The 24,946-nt window shown below is 35.1% G+C and overlaps 1 protein-coding gene across 1 annotated transcript in view; it reads right to left on the bottom strand.

Moving 5' to 3' along the window:
- PCCA (propionyl-CoA carboxylase subunit alpha) overlaps positions 1-24,946 on the bottom strand; it is a 341,190-nt gene that overhangs the window by 218,512 nt on the left and 97,732 nt on the right. Inside the window, exons 8-11 of the mRNA XM_033104125.1 lie at positions 23,534-23,545; positions 12,433-12,489; positions 11,195-11,220; positions 6,829-6,870 (exon numbers count right to left, since the gene is read on the bottom strand). Of these exons, the coding sequence (XP_032960016.1) occupies positions 6,829-6,870; positions 11,195-11,220; positions 12,433-12,489; positions 23,534-23,545 (137 nt within the window). The remainder of the gene's footprint in view (positions 1-6,828; positions 6,871-11,194; positions 11,221-12,432; positions 12,490-23,533; positions 23,546-24,946) is intronic.

Raw genomic sequence — 24,946 nt, 5'->3', positions numbered from 1 at the left:
ACTGGTTAGGCATTTATATAATTTATGAAGTGATCCCCCTGGTAAGTCTAGTACTCACCTGAAAAAAATAGTTTTTATATTATTGACTATATTCCCCATACTGTATTTCACATCCCTGTGAGATTTTGTGACTACCAATTTGTACTTCGTAATCCCTTCACCTTTCTCACACATTCCCCAACCGCCTTTCTTTCTTATTGTCTCTGCACAATAAGATGGGTACAAATCATGGGTACCAGAAATTAGAAGAAAAAGGAAAAGAAAGATTCAGTCAAAAGTTGACATTTCGGGGCCGGCCCAGTGGCTCAGGTGGTTGGAGCACTGTGCTCCTAACACAGAGATTGCCGGTTCGATTCCCACATGGGCCAGTGAGCTGCGCCCTCCACAACTAGATTGAAAACAACAACTTGGCATGGAATTGATGGGCCCTGGAAAAACACACTGTTCCCAATATTCCCCAATAAAATTTTTTTTAAAAAAAATACTATTACAAATTACAGATATTACAAATATTATAAGTATGGAAAAGGATAATTATCAAATCCTTATCTATAAATATTGTGGGGGCGGGGGGAATTTAAAAATGTGTATGATTTGTAGACATATGTATAAATTTCTATTTGAATTCATTCACCAAAATAACCACTTGCTGATACATACTATGTAATGAGCATTGTCTTAAATACTAGAAATATAAAGGAAACTAACCCATGGTCAATTTTATTATAAAATAGTAACCAAATGATTAAAACAATTACTTGCAAGGATAAAAGACATTACTTAATGCAGGGAACCTCACATTATTTTAAGAGAAGAGCAATCCATGAAGATATTTAAATAAAAGGGGCATAGGGATACTTCTACATCAATCTAAGTACTGGGAACATTGCAAGACAAGGAATGCACTTTATGCAAGACTTCTCCATTTGATATTATTTCCTTTTTTCCTTTAAAAATTCTGAATCATTCTCTTTTTTACCCTTGCTTTTAATAGTTACTTGAGGAAAATGTGTATTTTTCTATTGCTGGGTAAAGTGTTTTTCATATGTATGTATACATTTATATATATATATATATATATATATATATATACACACACACACACACACACACACACACACACACACATATATATGGTCTAATTAGTATATAGTGTTTTTCAAGATCTCTATTTACTTACTAATCCTCTCCACAGATGTTCTATCCATTATTTAAAGTGTGGTATTGAAGTCTCCAACTATTATCATATAACTGTCAATTCCTCCTTTCCATTCTGTCAATGTTTACTTCATATATTTTGGATGTTTGCTGTTTGGTGCATATATGTGTATAATAATCAGTATATAATGTCTTCTTTGTCTCCTGTAACAGTTTTAGGCTTGAAGTCTGATTTAAGTATTTTCTCTGGTATTAGTATGGCCACCACAGCTCTCTTTTGGTTACTATTTACATGGGATATCCCTTTCCATCCTTTCACTTTCAATTTATTTCTGTCTCTAAAGTGAGTTTCTTATTGACAGCATATAGTTGGATGTTTTTTATCCACTCTGCCAATATCTGCCACAGTGAGATAGCATTTCACACACATAGTATGGCTATAATATAAAAAAATATACCAAGTGGTGTCAATGCAGAATCTGGAATCCTCATACATTGCTCATAGGAATGTAAAGGGTTCAGCTGCCATGGAAAACAGTTTGGCAGTTCCTCAAAAAGTTACACATAGAATTACCAGCAATCCCACAACTAGGTATATACCCAAAAGAATTGAAAACACATACTCAAACAAATATACATTCACACATGTTCATAGCAGCACTATTTACAATAGTCAAAAGGTGGAAACAACCCAAATGTCCATCAATAGGTGACTGGATAAACAAAAGGTGGTATATACGTACAATGGAATATTATTTAGTCATAAAAAGGAATGGCGTACTGACACATGGTAAAATACAGATAAACTCTGAAAACATAAGTCTAAGTAAAAGAACCAGACAAAAAAGGTCACATGTTGTATGATCCCATTTATATGAAATATCCAGAGTAGGTAAATCCATAGAGACAGAAAGAAAATCGGGGGTTGCCAGTGACTGGGGAGATAAGCAATGAACACTACTGGGCACAGGGTTTCGTCTGGGGGTAAACAACAGGTTCTGGGATTAGCGACGATGGCTGCACAATCCTGTGAATACACTAAAACCACTGAATTATACATTTTGAAAGGCTAAATCGTATAGTACTTACATTTTATCTCATTTTTTAAAAATCTAATCTTTAGTATAAAAATTGAGAACACGTTGCCTCCGAACATGGTGGGGTGAGGACTGGCTTATAAGGAACCCGAGGGAATTCTCTGGGGTAATAATGTTCCTTATCTTGGTAGGTTTTGCGGTTATACAGATGTATGTATACATCAAAATAAGCTAATAAAGACTTAAGATTTGTTCATGTTACTGTATATAAATTTCTCCTCGAGTAAGATTGTATTACTGAATTCAATTAACACTGAATTCAATTAATGACATAAATGTTGAAGTATTTAGAGGGATGCACACTGGTACCTGCAATTTACTTTGAAATGCAGTTAGAATGAGATGGATTAACAAATGCATAGATACAAGTAATAAAGCACATCTAGCAAAAGATTAATAGTGGAATCTTGGTGTTGCGTATACAGGTACACACTGTAAAATTCTTTCAAAATGTTACACGGTTGAAATTTTTCAAAATAATATATTGAGGAAAAAGTTAATAAACAAGAGAAATAACCAAAAGTCATGAATACTATGCAGAGATTTAGAATATGGGTGGCAGAATGACCAAGTGGTAATATTAGTGTCTTCTCTTGAAGACATGACATGTAAGCCAAGATATGAAAGGTAACAAGGAGCCATCCATGTAAAGATATCAGCAAGAGTATTCCAGGCTCCTCTCCCTCTCCAAAAAACATCTTATTCTATGGCCCTGAAATTTGGTGTGTTCAAGAAAGCCAGTATGACTGAAGTATATAGTAAGCAAAGAAGTGCGTAGTATACAATGAGATTGGAGAGAAAGGCAGGTGCCAATCATTCGGGTTTTGTAGTCCGGGTAAGGAATTTTGATTTTTATCTAAGTGCAGTGGAAATCCATGAGAGGTTGAAAGCAGGGATGGGGTGGGATGAGATGGATGTGTCCTTATTATTTAGAGTTTTAAAATATCACACTGACTGCTATGTGAAGAATGGCTTTGAAGTATTAAAGAAGTAGAGAAACCATTGTCATAGTCCCTGCAAGGACAATGGTAGTTTGGAGGAGAGTGTTGGTAGTAAAGATAGAGAGTAGTCAGTATGGAAGATATTTTGAATGAAGAATTGACAGTATCTATTGATAGATTGACAATAGGATGACAAGAAAAAAGGCACCAGGATAGATCTTGGGTTTTAGCTTCAGTCACTGAATGAATGGAGTGACATTTACTGAGCTGTAGAAACGGTGGAAAAAGCAGGTCTGAAGTATGGTGGACCTGAGGATCAAAAAAATTTTATTTAAATTGGGCATGATTTGCGACTGTAAGAAAGACAGACAAAAGAATCCGAATAATCTGGAAGTTCTTAAAGGACAGTTTTTAGATTTACAGTTTCTTTTCCTTTTAAGAAATCAGTTTGGGCTTGACTGTATTAAGGACCTTTGATCCAGTAAAATGATCAAACTGTAATGCAAATCAAGGTCACTGGTTACTGTTATCTGTCTCTGGGGTTAAAGATAAACTGGGGATCAGGAGCCCTGTATCTTTAAACTTTGAGAGGTCAAAGGAAAAACATCAGGATTGGGAATGAGGGAGACAAGGAAAACCAAAAAACAAGTACTTGGAAGTAACATATTAAGTCTTAACTGTCTCTCACCTGTCATTGATAAGAGGCTATCTATTTAATTCCACATATAACATGCTTAAGTGCCTTACAGTACTTTAAACAAAGTGGTGACTCAAATTTTAGCTCTCATCCTTTAATCCCATTAGTTTTCCCAAAGTACAATGAAAAATCCACAGTTTTTGGAGTTAAATGAACCTAAATTTAAAGCAGGCCCACCACTCAGTACTTCTGTGACCTTGAGCAAACTCTAATCCTTAGTTTCTTAAATTTAAATGAAAATAATTAACCCAAGAATTAGCATTAGAAATAACATTCACAAAGTGCCCACTACATGGAAAGAATGCTCCATAAACAAGAGCTACTATCATGTAAAAGACCTCTAATTCATCAATGCTCAAAGCAGTTAGTTTCCTCCTTCGGCAGCATAGATTCCTGTTTCCAGAAGAGAAGTAAAGATGTGAGAGAGGAGGGAACCACATAAAAGATGATCGATTTCATTTTCACCAAGTGACACAGAGGTAAAACAGAGAAATCTATGAGTAGGTGTGACACGTAGACAATCACAACTTACAAACGGATAGGTTCGAAGGTTTGATCATAATTCAGTTATTTAGAACCAGGAACATATTTTCCCGTGGAATCAATGGTCAATTCAACTCTTAGATAAACTCAGAAAGGCCCGTTGAAATCATAATGTAGTTAAAATGTGATATATCTCAATAAAATTAATAAAAAACAATACTGATGAATCACCAAACAATACAGAAAACCAAGAGACTTTAATAATATGTAATTCCATTTATTTTAGAAGTTGGCACTTGAGGGAAAAAGGTTTTTTGGGAGGTTTCCATGGTGATTCAGAAGGGATTTTCAGGGAAATTCCAAAAGCTTTATAAAGCTGATGACCCTGGTTCTTTATTATGTTTTATTTCACCTCAAGTTTATGGCTTCCCTTTCTTTCAACATAAGCAAACCACTAGCACTCGTACACTAAAGAGCCATGATTACAATCATTTATTTCACAAATGCGAAAAAGTAACTGGGAAAGAATTAGAAGATAGGAAAGGATGTGCCCAATATAAAGATAGCCTTAGACTGAATTAGGTAACCTCTGTAGTACAAAACCTGAAAGGGGGATAAAGCACAGCATTAAAATATTAAGGGGAAAAAACAAGTGATGAGAACTGGTCAGAGTCCAATCATGACTCACTGGTTATTTTAAAGGTCACAGATTATTTTTAAAAGATAGAAGAACAAGACATGAAAGCAAGCGAAGTAATCCACAGCTGCCCTTTATACGAAGGAAATGCTTGAGTTGAAGATTCATAACTCAAAATGTGGCACTCCAATGTAATTCAAGATTTTCTCCTAATCGCTTTTCATTTCTCTAAATTTCTCCAAATATTGTACTTTTTATGTAGATACTATTGTGATAATAGTATTATTATATCCTATTTTGTAGATAACAATAGCATCTAAACTAGAAGTAGAAAGACTACTGTTGAAATCTAAAAGTATACAATAGAATAAAATGAACTAATTTTAGGAAAGTCTCCTCAAGAGCCAGTGGGTACGCTACATGCCTCTTAGGCTCTGAGGAATGCCAGTGATTTCAAACCACAGAGTGAAGTTTTTAATTTTCTCAAAGAAATAAACCTCAGATCAGTTCCACGTACTAACTTCTTCAGCAATCTAGCAAATCTTCCTGTGACATACTGAAATTCTTTTGAAAATGTTGATGAATCTGAAGAAATGATTAGTTAAGAGATGATGTAGTCGCATAAATTACAATTTCTAGGGTCTAGTCTTAAGTCCAGGACCTGTGTTAGTAAGAGAAATTATTTACAAAACAAACAACAAAACACACTTAACAATGAACCAAACCCAAATAATTTGGCCAGACCCAACGAAAAACAGGGATGCAACAAGATCAACATCTTTTTAGATGACTGAAGAACTGCTAAGTTTGACTGTCCCTATTGCAAAGAATATATTTACTAATGAAGTGGTCACTTTTAGGCCCAAAAGATATTCCTACATATCACAACTATGTAAAGTTTGCCAAACCAAATGCTCTCCAAGTGAATGATATGATTCTAAATGACCAATCATAATGAGAAAACAGAACTACAGAAATGTTACCATGGAAGGCTGAAAAGCTTGCCCTGTCAGGGTAGGAATGCTAAGAAGATGCAGTGAGTTCCTCCTGACTACCAAGCAGTATCTAATTTCGCTCATATACCTACAAATTTCTGTCAAATACATACAAATACTAATTTGACTAATAAAATTGTGAAGTTATTTCATAGCATTGCTAAACCATGATAACAATATGCCCTCGTACATTATCTTAATTAGCAGATACTGAAAATACAATAGTTGTCATGAGCTCCAGGAATATTTTTAAAAACAAAAGGTTGAGAAACACTGGCCCAGTATAACTATACCTAAAACAGTCAAGTAAAACAGTCCTTAAAATGCCCTTCAGTTTACCTTTTAATCCAATTTAGAATATTCAGTTCTAATTCCTCACATGCTATTTTCTCTTTCCTAGCAAGATTATTAAATTGATATTTAACATCTTAGGAAAAGTAAAAACCTGAAGAGCCTTGTCAAATACAATATCTTTATTTTAATCATATATGTCCTTAACTTTAATAAGTTGCATTCAATTATATACATATAAATTTACATTAATTCAATCTCAAGAACTCTTAAGACAATTCCTTCTTTTAATTATCCAGTGATTTCATCTTACAAAAGAGCTATAATTAAGGTCAAATTGCTCTTTAACGTTCACTTTAATAACAGAAAATGGTAATTCAGCTGATAAATTCTTTCAGAGCGACAACTAATCAGAAACCTAAAACTATTAAAATATTATTTGCTCTATGGGAATTCCTTATTACATGTTTACTCAACCATATCTGCTGAAAGACACAGAAACTCTACCAAAGTTAATTTAAGGACTTACCAATTTCCCTTGCAATTCTGACAGCTTCATCTGCATCCTGTAAAAGCAGGAAATGAGACCGAACATTAATCCCATCAGCCATTGCACAATGTCTTTAGGGCAGTCATATATTGCACTACTGTCTCCTCTGATTCATTTAATGTTCAATTTTACAACCTTCTAACTCTTTTCATTCAGAGAAATGTAAAATTAATACCATAAGTGGAATGTAAATTCTACCTCATCATTATTATATTAAGAAACTCAAAGCAGTTTGAAATGAGCTGGCAGGAAGCACTACCAGAATTGCCAAATGATTTGGTGCAGTTGCTGGAATTTAACAGCAGAATTTAGATGTTTACAATCAATACTGAATCGTAAATCAGATCATTAAAGCTTGTCCACAGCCAGCTTGTTTCTGTCTCCCTGCTATTTACATGTCATGTTTTCCTAGATTCTGACAGCAGGGGGAGTTGATTCTCTATTGTTTGGGAGAAGCTTAAAGATTTTCCAGAAATGAAAAATTTCCAGTATCTATAGGAATTGCCAATTGTCCTCTCAAAAAAATTCCTTTAGAAATCTTCATTACTTTTTTCTTTTTTTATTTCATCTTTGTTTCAGTATTTTATCTTTACTAGTTATATTTTGTTACGTAAATTGAAACCTTAAATTCTACGAACCAGCTAATGGGGGGAAACTTCCAAAAGCCAAGGAAAGAAAATGCATTCTGAAACAGCACAAGGTAAGAGTTCATGAATGTGAGGATTAGTTATTGGTAAATACCAACCAATGCCAAAAACTTCCCTTGAATCTAAACCATATCATTATCATTAACTCTCACCTAACATGCCCAAAAAAGGCCACTCCTGATACATTTCCCCATATAACAAACAGCAAAGGGAAAGCTGAAAAAAAGGTGTTAAATCCAAGATTCTTAGTAAATTTAATTTTTTCTAAAATTCAGTGACATAAAGTAACTATCACAAGGAATGACAATAATGTTTTGAAACCACTAGTGGGAGCATGCCTGAATTTTTTAGAAAATAACTTTAAAATATTAAAGTGAAAGCTGGTATTTTTAAGCTTTTAAGGCTAAAACTTTAAAAATGTAGAATAACCCTGTCAGAATCGTCCCCCAAAAGGGAGAACGGGGATGTTTATAACTGGTTCATTTATGTCTAATAAAAAAAAAATCTTCCTTAAAAGTCTTCAGTACCTAATAACATCCCCTGGATAAGGAGGTTGGCAGGGGAAGTTGTCAGAAAAATTTAATTTCCTTTCATTAGCCAGTCTGCTCCACAAATAGGTGCTTGTTAAGTTCAAAGCGGTCCAGAAAGCGACATCAGTTTTAAGTCTTTTTTTTTTTTTTTTACTCCAAGCAGTCACATCTGCTAATGAGATTTTCCAAATAACAATTGTTTTCAAGTCAGAGATAAATCTATACCTCCCACTCTACCCCCCAAAAAATCAAGGTTTACTGCTTTATTACACCTTGCTGTTTTCGCTGACCCTACATTCCCCAAATTTTAGCTTAAAGGGATAAAAATCCATGAAAAGGGTCATTTAAGAATGTTAGTGGTTTCCACACATTGAGTTTGAAGGTTCTTTGTTCAAGCCAGTGACAGTTATTGGAGAATACTTCCCCTTAATAGCCTCTCTGTCAGGAAGTGTTAAACCTGCCAAATGCGGACAATTAGTGCCTCGCGAACAAAATACAGGAAGAGTGCTGGCTGATGGAGACTGGATTATAAGAAGCCTAGAAGGAACATGTCTTTTATTTAACATGTCTTTTATTTCAAGTGTATTAGTATATTTGCAAAAGATATTCTGAGAGGAAATAAACTGCTGTCTAAAAAGTTTGTCACCCTGAGAGAACTAACAGGCAGAAGTTAAAAGATAATTCATAGAATTCATTAGTTGCATTTGTCATTTATTTGTACATACACATGTTACAAATGTGTATATATATGTGTGTGTGTGTATATATATATACATATATATATACACACATATATAGATACATACATATATATATACACACATACACACACAGAGGGTGCCCAAAAAAAATTATATGCATTTTAAGAAAGGAAAAAAACTGTATTAATTGTAATGCTCCATGTATACCAATAACAAAATACGAACACAAGTCACGTTTGACTTCTGCAATTACAAGAGGTGCTCAAAGTGGTTACCATCAGTGTCCAGACACTTCTGATTACGGCGAACTACTGCTTGAGTATAGATAACATCTCTTAAAATGTGTATACCGTTTTTTTGGCACCCCCAGTACATATATTTACACAAAGCAAAACTTCTAAAAGTTCTTTAATTGCCACAAATCCAACACTTCTATAAACTGCCACAAAACAATCTTGACATTTAACTAATCAGTATGCTTAAGTTTTCTTACTATGAAGAGCAAATTCTACTAAATGAACTTCCAAATAAAATCCAACTTCCTTAAAAATTGATTTTTTTTGCTTGTCATTCATTCATCCCAAAATATTTGATTGAGGACATATTATATACTGGACATTAAAACACTATCATGTTTCAACAATTAACTATTATATACCCTTATCTCCAATATGTTCTTAAGCACATTTAGTTTTCTTATCAGGCTATATAAAACTACTTTTAAAAAGATAAAAAAAAAACCCATATAGCTCTAAATTCAGGGGTACTGACACATCACACAGTATAACTTCTCCATAAAGCTACAGGTAGAACGAAATTAATAAAAAAACTTGAATCAACAAGAAAAAGACCAACAATCATCAGGAAATATGAGCAAAAGGTTAAATAAGAAGTTCACATAAAATAAAATCCAAAAGAAGAATAAATATGTTCAACTTTAGCCATAATTATAGACATACAAATTTAAAAAACGAGACAGCACTTTTCATCTGCCAAAGTTTGATGATCTGAATGTAAACAAGCCCTCCTCTCACTACTGGTGTTCTACAAAATGGTGCAATCTTTGTTAAAAGAAATTTTCAGTATCTTTCCAAAGTTTGAGGACATATATCTTACAACCCAGCAGTTTCAATTTTAGGAAGTTACCTGATAGATATACTCACATGCATGCACACAGAAAGATTTATAGGCATTTGTTATTTTCAATTTGTGGGTGGTGTTCTGATAAATGAAAATCAGAAAAATAATTTAAAAGGCCTTCAATAAGGAACTGGTACCACACTTGGTACATATATAAAATGGAATATAGGGAGCATTTGAGATCTTGCTCCCAGCAGATGTCATCAGTTGGGCTCCAAGAAATGCTTATTTTTTTAAAAAAAAGGAATACTACACAGCCTTTTAAAAAATGAGGTTGATCCATATGTTCTTATTCATCCATTCACACATTGAGTCCATAAATATTTACTGGGCAATACTACATGAAATAGCTTTTGCCCTCATGAAACTTACAGCCTAACAAAACAGAAAAGAGTAAGCGAATCAATTGAGAATTGAAATAAATGTTACATGGAAAAAACTAGTACTGAGGGAGAGTGTGAGAGGGAGAACCTGTCTTAGATAGACTGCACAGAAAAGAGCCTTCTCAAGTAAAATTCACACTAAAACCTGAAAATAATAAATTCTGTTCCCCTACGAAAACAACAGCTAAATGCCATGGGAAGATTAGGGAGAAAGGATCCTAGGCAGAAGGAACAACTTGCACAAGAAACCTAAATTAGGAAGGTACTTAGTATGTTCTAGAAATTTAAACACAGTCCATGAGGCAAACACTGAAGCACAGTGTGGAAGTGGAAGGATTAAGGAGAGGTAGCAGGCATAGCCTGTTGTCGCAGGGCCTTACGGGATTTGGCAGAGTTCCAATGCCTTGGCTCTAAGAAGCGGAATGATGACTCAGGTTTAAGTTATAAGGAGACTACTCTTAAACTTTAAAGATGTGTAAAATAACAGTATGTACTGGGGGGGCCAAGTTGTTGGGTAATATATATAACAGGACCTTATCTACATTAAGACAGAAAAACACATTTGGATGCTCATAAAAGCTTATGTATGGACATATACAAAAAACGCAGCTGAGTTACTGCTCAAAAGTAGGACTGAGAGTTGGGGAAAAGGGGTAACTTTTTATCATTGCATACCCTTAGATACATGTTGAACTTTCTCAGCATAAAGATCAAAATTTCATATTTCATACTACTTTCATAATTTAAAAATTAAATCAACCACACTTGAAAGTATTATTCAAATTGTCTAAGTATTTCCAGGGCAATTAATGGTATCAAAACAAACCAGTATTCCCAAAATCTGCTTAACTTTTCATGACACCCCATTGCCATAGAACCAAATTTACACTGTTTAACTTGGTTTCAATTCTTGATCCTGCCTGCCTGAGCCACCAGTCTCATCCCCAGTCCATCTCCACCCGGCACTTTACTCCCCACCCCAAAGCCCAGGCATTCTCCCCAGCCTACACACATCCTACTTGGCTCAACCAAAAACTCCCTCCTCTTCTATCTCCTTTCACCAAACCGACTCTTATTACTATATGCCACTAGGCCCTGAAGACACAAGAGTGGGTTGAAAAAGTCACCATTCCAGCCCTCATGTAATTTATAGTCTAGCGGAAAAGACAGGCCTTGGGGCAGCCGGGTGGCTCAGTTGGTTAGAGCGCGAGCTCTCAACAATAAGGTTGCCGGTTAGATTCCTGCATGGGAGGGTGGGCTGAGCCCCCTGCAACTAAGATTGAAAACGGCGACTGGACTTGGAGCTGAGCTGCGCCCTCCACAACTAGATTGAAGGACAACGACTTGGAGCTGATGGGCTCTGGAGAAACACACTGGTCCCCAATATTCCCCAATAAAATTAAAAAAAATAAAGATAGGCCTTAAGTATGATTGCATAGCAGCTAAGAAATCATTATCGAGATGCATGTTACACAGAAGAGGTGAAGAAGGCATGTGACAACAGGGGCTCTCTAATTCAAAAAGAGAGTTCCAGGAAACTCCTCCGACACAATGACTTTGAAAGGAAACCTAACGAATGGAAGTATGGTGGAGCACAGTCAGGGTGCCTGGGGCCTGAAGAATGAGACAGTATATATAGTGAAGCAGGCCTCACAGGCCGCATTAAAGAGACTGAACTTTAGCCGAAGAGCAAGGAAATGAGGGGTCTCGCTCTGTCTGCATTTTGAAAAATTTTAGCATATGATTTACTTATTATTATTATGTGTATTGTCTACCCTCTGTATCTCTCTATCCAATTAAAATGTAAGCTCCATAAAAGGAGAAATCTCTGTCTACCTCTGCCTGGTTCAGTGATATATTTCAAATGCCTAGAACAGTGCCTGGCACATACACAGTAGTTATTCAATAAACAGTTGCTAAATGAAAAGAATGGATGAAGGAATGAACAAATGAATAGCTTAGAGAGAGACAGAGAATGTGAGTACCAATTGGGAAGAAGTAGTCTAGGTGAGAGAAGAATTACCATTTTCGCTTAAACTCAGGGGTGCATGCTTCAGGCTTCACCTAAATGTCACTTTGTTTAGAATTAGAAAGCCTTTCCAGTCCTCCAACTGCAGATTATGTACCATTGCTGTGTAATCACCTTACACTCTGTCCTTCAATTGTGACAGCCCTGTGGCACTTAATTTCCATAACAGCAATAACTAGCTCTGTCTTGCTCTCTACTGAATCCCCAGAGCTTAGTAAATCAACGCAATCAACATGTTATTTGTTGAATGAATAAACAACTATCCATTAGCTTCCATAAAAATAAGTCTGTTATGATAGGACAATCTCCTAAATGATCGAATCTAATGTCAACAGAACGGCTCATCTCCAGAGCATCAATGTTATAAGTGAGTGAACTTACACCAAGGAGATGTAGTAGTTCCTTCAGATTCACATATCAAAGTGATATATAGCAAGTAAGTACCACACAATAGTTCAGAGCAGGGGCTCAAGAAACAGACAAGCTTGGGTTTTGCCTCAGTTTAAAACAAAGTACATTCGATGAAATACTGTTAACACTGGACAAAACCAACCCCATATCTACTCTTGCCTCTTAATTCTCAAACACTTCCGTCACTGCATCATGCAACTTCAAAAGTTTGAAACAGGTTTCACAAAACCTATTCTTAAAAATATGTGCAGATAGTAATATCCAAACTGTCATTTTTCATTACATATTTCATCAAACAATCAAACTTCACATGGTAATAAGTTTTCAATTTGAAGGGCCACAAGTTTAAGTTATACTACAAAGTAATAGAAAGCAGGTTGATTTCAATTTACAAATATTAAACTTTATTTAATAAAAGTGTGAGATAAGTTATTAAACTTTATGATACCAAACACATTTGCCTTTTATTTATATAAAACACATCTCTTTGAAGCAAAACATCATTCTTTCTTCATAAATCCAACTTGGCAATATTTGAAGACAAAGCAGAACTGATTCTGCTGAACACTCTCTTAGCTTTAGAACATTCTTAAGATAGTTCTCACGTGTAATAATTACATAACATACAATACAATATGAGAAAATACTAGAGGGATTAGAACAGTAAGCACTGTTCAAGTATTGTTCAATAATATTCTATATTTTATTAAAAGAATTTTTCTAACAGGTGGGACGATAATCCCCTTAAAGAAAGAAGAAAAGTCAAATACAAAAATTTCAAAAACAGGAATAAAGCAAATTTGATGGTCCTGACTCCCCTATGCAATTTTCAACTGAAGTATTTAGAATATTTTTGTATTCATATCAAAAGTAATAAAACTGAGAAAACACAGAAAAGTGCAAAAATAAATGAAAAACATATTAGTGATAATACATTCCTGACAGCTTCAAATCAGAAGGTAAGAAAAAGGAACAGTCCAACAGTATCATTTGATTCTCTTCTTTAAGCGATAAAAATCCCTATGGTTCATTCCGTAATCCCAGCTAGTCTTACAGAACGCTGCATTCAGATTCTGAAGTTACTGAACTGATGAGGGAAGGGTTGCAGCAAAGTATTAAGCTATATAATTCCAAAACAGCAGTTTAAAAAATGGAAAAAGGGGGGGGGGGTAATCAACAGAACCTGTAACCATTTCTTTTACTACTCTATTTTAGCACAATTTACATTAAGTGAGCTCTAACCATCCAACCCAAGAACAAAACAGTAAAAATTCTGTTTTACAGAAAATACGATGGGAGGGGTGGGTGAAGATGCTATAACCAAATACGTGTAAGTAGGTCATAAAAATATAAAAAGGAGCCAACAAAAATTGCGTGCCTTTTCTGCAAGCCTATTTGTTACTCTACCAAACCCACCTGAGAAGCAACAAAGCCCCACAGCACAGAGCACAGGTGCTGGAGCCAGAAGTTATTGAGTCTCAATACGGTTATTGAGAAAGATGAAATTATTCAAGGCTGAAACACACTACAACAGTGTCTGTCAAAGAGTAAGCACTCCGTTAAGGTTGGCAATCTGTGATAAATGGGCAGTCTACCACCCCAAACTACCAAGTTTATTCCCTTCCTGCCTGGTTTTGATTGCATATCCTGTGGTTATCAGTCATCTGCTGAACCTGTATAATATCGAATACTAGCACTACAATACTGCAGAAAAATGTGCACATGCATCTCCACTTCACTTCACCAGATCAGAAAATCTGTGTACTCATTATTGCTGGTGAGCAAGGAAGAAAGGCAGGGAAGGAAAGCAAACACTACAACAAAGACAGGCAAATTCCAATAGTTCTCCTTGATGCTAAACACCCAATTTATTTCTACAGTGATTTTATTGTCACATACTGACTCTACCATCCATGACTTAGACCACACCTCTCCTTTCTTACCCTGTTTCCCCGAAAACAAGACCCAGCCAGACAATCAGCTCTAATGCGTTTTTTGGAGCAAAAATTAATGTAAGACCTGATCTTATTTTACTGTAATATAAGACTGGGTCTTATATTAATTTTTGCTCCAAAAAATGCATTAGAGCTGATTGTCCAGCTAGGTCTTATTTTTGGGGAAACACGGTACTTGCTACATACAGCTGACTTACCAAGCCTGAATTCTGTACTCACTAGATGAGAGTCTTGCTATTCATTCATATGGGAAGCTACTTAGGAGTTTGCTTTCTTCTCCTGGTTCTAGAACAAATCAATGACTGTTTCTGCAACAACCACCACCAGAAAAAGTATTGCTTCAAGACACAATGGGCAAAAGCTCTATCTGTATGCAAAAAGCATCCTCAAACTATTCTGCATTCATATATAAAGTAAAGCAAAATTTTCAACAATCCTGGGTTCAGGAAATAGATACTAGCTGATTGTATTTTCCAGATAACCTAAACTCATGCAGAAGACTTTGTTTCAATATACTTCCAAATCTTTCTAAAATTTAGTACACATTAAAAGATATTTCATGCAAATGGAAATGAAAAAAGGCTGGGGTAGCAATACTTACATCAGACAAACTAGACTTTAAAACAAAGGCTATAAAAAAGACAAAGAAAGACGTCTCACAATGATAAAGGGATCAAATACAACAAGAGGATGTAACCATTGTAAATATTTATGCACCCAACACAGGAGAACATAAATATATAAAGCAAATATTAACTGACAAAGGCAGAGATTGACAGTAATACAGTCATAGTAGGGGACTTTAACATCCCATTGACATCAAGGGATTGATCTTCCAGACAGAAAATCAACAAGAAAACATTGCCCGTTAATGACAAATTAGATCAGATTGATTTAATTGATATTTTTAGAGCATTTCACCCCAAAGCAACAGATTATACATTTTTGCAAGTGCACATGGAACATTTTTCAAGGTAAACCACATGTATTTAGGGCCACAAAATAATTCTCAATAAATTTAAAAAGATTAAAATCATACCAAGCATCTTCTCCAACCACAATGGTATGAAACTAGAAATCAATTACAAGAAAAAAACTGGAAAACACAGGAACACATAAGGGCTAAATACTAAACAACGAATGAAGTAACAATGAGATCTAGGAAGAAATCAAAAGATACCTTGAAACAAATGAAAACAATAGCACAACAAGCAAAAATCTATGGGATACAGCGAAAGCAGTCCTAAGCAGAAAATTCATAATACAGACCTACCTCAAGAAACAAGAAAAAAAAAATCTGAAATAAACAATTTAACCATGCACCTAAAGGAACTAGAAAAAGAATGGCAAACAAAGCCCAAAGTGAGTAGAAGGAAGAAAATAATAAAGATCAGAGTGGAAATAAACAAAATAGTCTAAAAAAAATACAAAAAAAAACAACAAACAAACAAAGAACAAAGAAACCAAGAGCTGGTTCTTTGAAAAAATAAGCAAAATTGATAAACCATTATCCAGACCCATCAAGAAAAAAAGAGAGAGAAAAACTAAATAAATAAAATCAGACATGAGAGAAGTGACAACACCACATCAATGCAAAGGATTGTAAGAAAATACTACAAACAATTACATGGCAACAAATTCGACACGCTAGAAGAAATCAATAAATTCCTAGAAACATAATTTTCCAAGACTGAATCAAGAAGAAACAGGAAACCTGAACACACTAATTACTACTAAGAAAATGGAATCAGTAATCAAAAAACTTCCCACAAAAGTCCTGAACCAGATGGCTTCACAGGTGAATTTTATCAAATATTCAAAAAACAACTAACAGCTATCCTTCTCAAGTTATTCTAAAAAAAACTCAAGAGGATGGAAGGCTCTCAACCTCATTTTACATGGCCACCATTACCCTGATTCCGAAGCCAGACAAAGATAATGCGAAAAAAGAAAATTAAAGTATGATATCCGTGATGAACATAGATGCAAAAATCCTCAACAAAATATTAGCAAACTGAACTTAGCAACACATTAAAAAGATCATACACCATGATCAAGTGGGATTTATTCCTGGGATGCAAGGTTGGTTCAATATCCACAAATCAATTAAGGTGATACACCACATACTCGTCAACAAAATTCACGATAAAAATCATATGACCACATCAATAGATGCATAAAAAGCATTTGACAAAATCCAGCATCTATTTATGATAAAAACTCTCAGCAAAGTGGGAATAGAGGGAAGACATTTCAACATAATAAAGACTATATATGACAAACCCACAGCTAACATCACATTCAACGGGGAAAAGCTAAAAGCGTCTCTTAAGATCAGGAACAAAGCAAAGGCATCCAAATTGGAAAAGAAGAAGTAAAACTCTTGTTATTTGCAGATGACATAATATCATATATAGAGAACCCTAAATATTCCACAAAAAAACTATTAGAACTGACAAATGAATTCAGTAAAGTAGCGCGATATAAAATTAATATTCAGTAATCAGTTGTATTTCTATACACCAATAACGAACTATCAGAAAGAAAAATTAAGAAAACAATCCCATTTACAATTGCATCAACAACAAAGAATTAAAATACCTAGAAATAAACTTAACCAAAGAGGTAAAAGATTTGTACTTGGAAAATTATAAGACACTGAAGAAATAAATTGAAGAAGATACAAATAAATGGAGCATATACTGTGTTCATGGATAGGAAGAATTAACATCATTAAAATGTCCATACTACCCAAAGCAATTCATAGATTCAATGCAATCTCTATAAAAATACCAATGATATTTTTCACAGAACTAGAACAAATAATCTTAAAATTTATATGGAACTACAAAAGACCCCAAATAGCACAGCAATCTTGAGAATAAAGAATAACGTTGGAGGTATCACAATACCTGATATCAAACTATACTACAAGGGTATAGTACTCAAAACAGCATGGTACTAGCATAAAAACAGAACATAGATCAATGGAAGAGAATAGAGAGCCAAGAAATAAATCCAGGCCTATACGGTAAATTAATCTGTAACAAAGGAGGCAAGAATATACAATGTGTAAAGGCAGTCTATTCAATAAATGATGTTGGGAAAACTGAACAGATACATGCAAAATAATGAAACCAGGCCACATTCTTACACCATATACAAGAATAAACTCAAAATGGATTAAAGACTTAAATGCAAGACCTGAAACTATAAAACTCCTAAAAGAAAACATAGGCAGCAAACTCTCTGGCATTGGTCTTAGTGATATTTTTTCTAATATGTTGCCTCAGGCAAGGGAAACCAAAGAAAAAATAAACAAATGGGTCTATTATCAAACAAAAAGTTTATGAATAGCAAAGGAAACCATCAATAGAATGGAAAGACAACCTACTGAATAGGAGAAGATATTCACCATTGATATATCCGATAAAGGGTTAATATCCAAAATTTATAAAGAACTCATGCAACTTAACATCAAAAAAACTAACAATCCAATTTAAAAATGGGCAAAGGACTTAAATGGACATTCCTCCAAAAAGGACATACAGATGGCCAATAGACATGAAAAGACGTTCAACATCACTAATCATCAGAGAAATGCAAATTAAAACCACAATGAGGTATCACCTCACACTTGTCAGAATGACCATCATCAATACATCAACAAACAACATGTTGTTGAGGATGTGGAGAAAGGGGAACTCTTGTGCAATGTTGGTGGGATTGCAAAATGGTGGAATCATTATTAAGGAAAACAGTATGGAGGTTCCTCAAAAAATTAAAAGTAGAACTATCCTATGACCCAGAAATTCCACTTCTGAGTATTTATCCAAAGAAGGCCAAACACTAATTTGAAAAGATACATGCATCCCTATCTTCACTGCAGCATTATTTACAAAAGTCAGGATTTGGAAGCAACCCAAGTTGCTAGACTTGGATAAGAAGATGATAGACAACTGGATAAAGAAGATGGGCTACATGTATACAATGGAATATTACTCAGCCATAAAAAAGAATGAAATCTTACCATTTGAGACAACATAGATGGGCCTGGAAGGTATTATGCTAAATGAAATAACTCAGACAGAGAAAGACAAATACCATTTGATCTCACTTATATGTGGACTCTAAAGAACAAAATAAATGAACAAACAAAACAGAAACAGACTGAGAGATGCAGGGAACAAGATGATGGTGGCCAGATGGAAGGGGTGTGGGAGGGTGAAAAAGGTGAAGGGATTAAAAAGGACAAATTGGTAGCTGTGAAACAGTCATGGGGATTAAAGTAAAGCATAGGGCATATAGTCAATAATATAGTAATAACTAGTCTAGGTGGGCACTAGACTAGTCAGGGGGATCGCTTCATAAATTATATAAATGTCTAATCACTATGCTGTACATTTGTAACTAATATAAAATAACACTGAATGTCAACTACAATTGAAAATTTTTTACAGGAGGGAAAAGGGTATAGGGAAATAAGAGGTTCAAATTTCCAGGTATAAAACAAATAAGTCTTGGGGATACAATGTACAGCATAGGGAATATAGTCAATAATACTGTGAAAGCGTGATACGATGTCAGATGGTTGCTAGACTTATCATGGTGATCAACTTCTTTAGGTATATAAATAACTATGGCGTACATCTGAAGCTAATATATACTATATGTTAGCTATTATTTTAATAAAAATCTTTCAAATTTAAAATTTAGTACACATTTCTACAATTGTGAAACAGCATAGTAAACATAATTGAATCTTTTTTCAAAAATAAACGATCTTTGAGGCATCATGAGGAAAGTTATTCTTGGTTTAGCAGGGAAAAGGGATAGTGATGTCTGATACTGTATTTTTAAGTACTAGGGCATAACTTTTCGATTTTTTGGTTTTTTGTTTTATTAATTCCTTTCACACTAGTTTTGTTGTTGTTGTTGTTGTTGTTGTTTGGCTCTTTCTGCCAAAGCAAGAGCACAATTTTTAAAGTCTGCTAATTAGGTGATAAAAACAATTACTAACTTTAAACCTACACTGCATAACTTACAAACCTCATTCAAATACATTAGCATACTGTGCTCTGAGTTATAAATGGGTATTATTTTCTCTCTTAAGACAACAGGAACTCAGAGAAGTTTAATGAACTTTCCCCAAAGTCTGTTCGCTGATAAGTATTACAAACAAATGTGGCAGTTTAATTATTGCTCATTCCTCCCTCTGCTTCACACCTGCCATCTAACAGATCACATGATCTTACATATTCCGCTTCCACCATCTCTCTCCATACCAGCTACTTTGCTCCATCCTACTACTTTATTTTGCACCACTACTATTTCTAGCCTGGATTAAAGGAAGATCACTCTAACTCATCTAACAACCTTGACTTTTGCCTAGTTCCAATACATTTTCCATATCACAAACTAAAATAAGTTTTTGAATTCTGCAATTTTATCAAGTTAACTCTTCTACATGAATCCATTCAGAGGCTACCAAAGTCATAAAAATTACCACCAAACCTAGCTGCACAACATTCAACGCCATACATACCTGGACTCTAAGTTTCTCTCCAGCTGTCTTACTACACCCCCTCACATTGCATACCTGCAGCTTTCTAAAACCCCCGTGGTCTCTCATGACCAAGCTTTTACAATGAGGTCATTTTACTGACCATAGAGCTGTGTCTCCATCATTAGCCTCACTTTTTATCTAACTCACTAATACTCAGACTTCAAGTATCACTTAGATATCATTTCCATTGGAAGATCTGCCATGATACCCCCAATGCCCCTCCAACATGGGCCCCATGCACTCTGAGCTTAGCGCTATTAAATGTATTAAATTGCCTGTCTACTTGTAGGTCTCCACAAGGGGACTTGGAGTTCTTTGAAACCAGGGTCTGCAGGGATTCCAAAGCCTACCTTCCAACAGCGTCAGATCCATACTCTTCACTCTGCTTTCATGTTCCAGAGGTGGAATTAATTAGATGTTCAATAAAGGAAAACTTGTTAAAGGCAAATACCTAATACCAGATGATTACTAGAGAAATACATTTTAAAAGAACATTAGTTTCTCTCTAATGAAAAGGATGACTCAAGAACAAGACATAAGGAAAACCATTCCAGAAGACTCCGTAAGTACTACACACAATGTTTTTCAAAAATTTTTTTCAATTACAGTTGACATTCAATATTATATTAGTTTCAGGTGTACAGCATAGTGGTTAGACCTTTATATAACTTACAAAATGATTCCCCCCATAAGTTTAGTACCCACCTGACACCATATGTAGTTATTACAACATTACTATACATAATGTTTTACAAGAGTGTGGTAAATCATCTCCATATAACATTCTAAATATTCAAATGGGAAAAAAGCAAAAGTTTTAAAGAGAAATTAACAAACTGAAACCATATTAATTTACTCAAGTTAGAGATGAAAATTACTTAGGGGGAAAAAGTAGACTATAATATAATTGCCAAGAAAAAGAATTTAGTCTTAAAAATACCACAGGCTAAGATTCTTAAAAACAAACAAACAAAAACACAGGCTAATTTTTCTTAAACCCTATCGATTTGAAGAAAGATGGAATTATCTATAATTAGCACATACATTCTTCCAATGCAAAAGTATTGCTAATGTAGTTGCTAAAACCACAAGGTATTCCAAAAATTTACACTATTTATTTGCATCAGCAAACCTCTGTCTGCATAGATATCCTCAAAAGTAATCTTTTACCTAACAAATGTGAAAGTAGTATTGTTCCAAATGAATGTGGAGTTAGTATACAAGAAATCTAAATTAATAACCAAATATAAAAGAAAAAAAATATGCACAGCCTCTTATATCAGAAATAATTAAAAGCAAACTAGAAATAAAACTGGTATTAAAGCTTAAGAGGAACAAAAAGGCATTCCTTCCTTAAACGCATTTTTAAACGCTTATCTGAAAACTATAACCTGCAGGTTCAACTGGGGCTAAATAAATTAATCCAGACAACAGGTGTTAAGAACTTACCATAGTTAAAGTCAACACAGGTAATGAGAACCTATCATTATCTGAGATTGTAACAGGATCTTAAAAATCACCTACAACATACAAGGAGACTACATTGAAAAGATAAGTGGATTTGTTTTCTTCTACTTTCTACTTTTCCCTATTTTCCAAATTAACAGAGGCTGCAAATTCAAAAACAGATTGCCAAATGCAGCCTCCCTGAAAAGACAACCAAAATAACCTGCTGAACAAGCCAAACCAAGCTTATCACCCATGACAGGAAAGGACACGACTCTGAGGCAGTCTTGGAGCGTCCACTGAAACCTGTGCAAGGCCTGCCAATACTCACAGTTCAAAATCCTATATTCAAAAACTGCAGTGCTCCTCAGATGCCCACCTGAGTCCCCTATTCAGGGGCCTCCCCAGCCATAAGGGTCCCAAAGAATCACACTGGGGTGAGCTCCAATTTCCTTTCAGGAACTTTAGGAATGGGGAAACTTTTGATTTTCTGATCAGATTTGAAAATGTTTATTATTAGAAGAAACCTTACTGATTACTAATCAAACCATCCCTATTAGCACAAAATCAACATTTTTTTGCTCTAGGTCCATATGACAAAGTTCATGTAGAAGAAGACAGGCCCAGGACCTGTCATTTTATCTTTAAGCTGGCTCCAGGAGCCAGTGAGGTCAGAAGGTTTCATCAGACTGATATCCAAATAGGACAAAATTTGCCTTGAAACCCATATCAAAACCTTGAGAACTTTCCTCTGTCCTGACATGTTATGTCCACAGAGTCTGGGTCTGGGAGAGATCTCCCCTCCAAATTTTAAACCCCCCAAGGCATTGCACATTGTCAGGTCTGCAATTCGAGAAGGCCAACCATTAGGTTGGGAGTCCAAGACATGAAGCACACAAACAACACATTTCATATGCCATTACAAGACTCTCATGAATTTTTCTCAGGCTAAGTCTGTGCTCTCTCTGAGTCAGACTTCTCCTCCTTAAAAGTATTAAATCTAACTCAAATTCATGTTCTTATCTTTCTAGGTGGCATAATTTCACCACGGATCAGTTAGAATTAATAGTAGAGCCTTATTGTAAGCTTTTGATAAGAATGGTTCATTTGAAAAGAACCTTAGAGGGGAAAAAAAGGAAGCAAAATCTCCAGCACTTAGTGTTCTGCATTTTTTATTAACATGAGGAAGCTTCCAAAAGAAATTCAGATTCTCCAATTGTTTCCTTATAAAATTCACAAGGAAGACAAAGTTCATCAGGAAGAAGAAAGGTATAGAAAAAAAGCCAAATGAAAAATGTGAAAAACTTCAAACTCCCTCAAACTTTTATCCTGCCCTTCCTTTCCCTCCATCCAATGTTCTCCTCCATTTCCCCCTGCCCTGATCTTCCTTTCTCTGAGCTGCTCCCCTTTTCTTCTAGCCAGCCAGAAACCCTCAAAGCAACATTACCTTTTAAGAGTTAGCCCCTTAGAATGGGACAAACATCTAGGATTTAATTAAAGCCTTGGTCTCCTTCTGAACTGAGAGGCATTACCAAAGACTTTCCAAAGCCTACACAAGATAGACAGAAATTTACAGAGAAATTGAGAATATTATAATCTAGGTTCCCCAGATTTACACCAGTTGATTCATATTGCTAGTAAGAACCGCAGATAGAAAATACTGGATTAAAGGGGAGAAGACGAAACGGAGTGACTTGAGACCCCCAATTACACAGGAAACCAGGGAGGCTCAGAAAAAAAAGGTAAATGATGGACAAAGTTCTTGGGAGGCTACCACCAAAACCTTTCCTATGAAAACAGGTTGTACTCTAATCCCATTGTGCTAGCAAAGGAAGGGTAAGTCCACTGGGGACTTCAGAGATGGGCTCTTTATGACCCTTGGACAGCACTTAGGAGGACACCCTGAAGTAGCTGTGACCCCAGCTCTCTGCTCACTTTTTGTGAGCGGCTTTAAGCTTAGGTTTATTCTGGACTCTGAGTAGAACATTTAAGGAACAAAGATAAGAAGAAAACTAAGAAGGAATATTCAAGACAAGCCAAAAAATACAAAAACAAAACTAGAACTCAGTAATGTACCAAAAGTGAAAATTTCTAGAATGAAGGAGTGACCAAGAGACTCAAAATGTTTCCAAGAGATTGAGGTAAGATTAGGATTAAAAATTCTACTCTGGATTTAGTGAGAGGATAGGCTGTGGATAGCCTTTGTCAGAGAACTTTCAGTGGGAAGGAGAAAGAAGCCAAATTTCAGTACATTAAAGATGAAGTGAAAAGTATGGAAATGAGAGAAAGTGAGAACAATTCTTTTAAGACCTGTGGCTGTGAAAGGAAAGACAGAACTAAAATGATAGTTGGGGAGTGACAAGGGGTCACTGTGCTCTCTGAAGAGGAGGAACACATGTTTCTTTCCAATAAACTGGCAACACCATGAAGTGAGGGGTCATGGGTATCTCACTTATCACTTAGCCCAGGGATCAGTATATCTGTTGAGTGACTGCTCATTTTTAATAGCAAAGGTAATGGAAAAGATCTTAAAAACAAGGAGAGTTTTTAAATACAGAAAAGACAAGCAATGAAGACTATAGTCCCTAAAGGCTATAAAGGGTATATCTGGAAGATCAAAGGAAGAATTGGCTTTTCAAAGGATGGTGAACACCTCTGTCTTGTAAAAAGAAAAATGAATGAGTACGGATTAAGGTAAATATGGGCAAGAAGCTGAAAATGTTAACCAGGGGCCAAACATTCTAACTATTCTGTTAATGCATTAAATGATCCTGCAGGAAGACTTGCCCAGCTCAGAAAATAACAATAAGAAAACACTGAGGTGAAGAGTTCTTGCAGACTAACTCAAATCACAAGGTTAAAGTCGACACAGGGACTAATGAATAATAAATAATAAATAATAATAATAATAGAGAAGAAGAAGAAGAAGAAAAAGAAGAAGAAGAGAAGAGAAGAAGAAGAAGAAGAAGAAGAAGAAGAAGAAGAAGAAGAAGAAGAAGAAGAGAAGCAGAGAAGAAGAAGAAGAAGAAGAAGAGAAGAAGAAGAAGACAGAAGAAGAAGAAGAAGAAGAAGAAGAAGAAGAAGAAGAAGAGAAGAAGAAGAAGAAGAGAGAAGAAGAAGAAGAAGAAGAAGAGAGAAGAAGAGAAGAAGAAGAAGAAGAAGAAGAAGAAGAAGAAGAAGAAGAAGAAGAAGAAGAAGAAAAGAAGAAGAAGAAGAAGAAGAAGAAGAAGAAGAAGAAGAAGAAGAAGAAGAAGAAGAAGAAGAAGAAGAAGAAGAAGAAGAAGAAGAA

Source organism: Rhinolophus ferrumequinum, chromosome 4 (genome assembly GCF_004115265.2).
Source record: "Rhinolophus ferrumequinum isolate MPI-CBG mRhiFer1 chromosome 4, mRhiFer1_v1.p, whole genome shotgun sequence".
Taxonomy (NCBI): Eukaryota; Metazoa; Chordata; class Mammalia; order Chiroptera; family Rhinolophidae; genus Rhinolophus; species Rhinolophus ferrumequinum.
The sequence above is the reverse complement of the archived record's forward strand: the minus strand, read 5'-3'. Positions and strand labels throughout refer to the sequence as shown.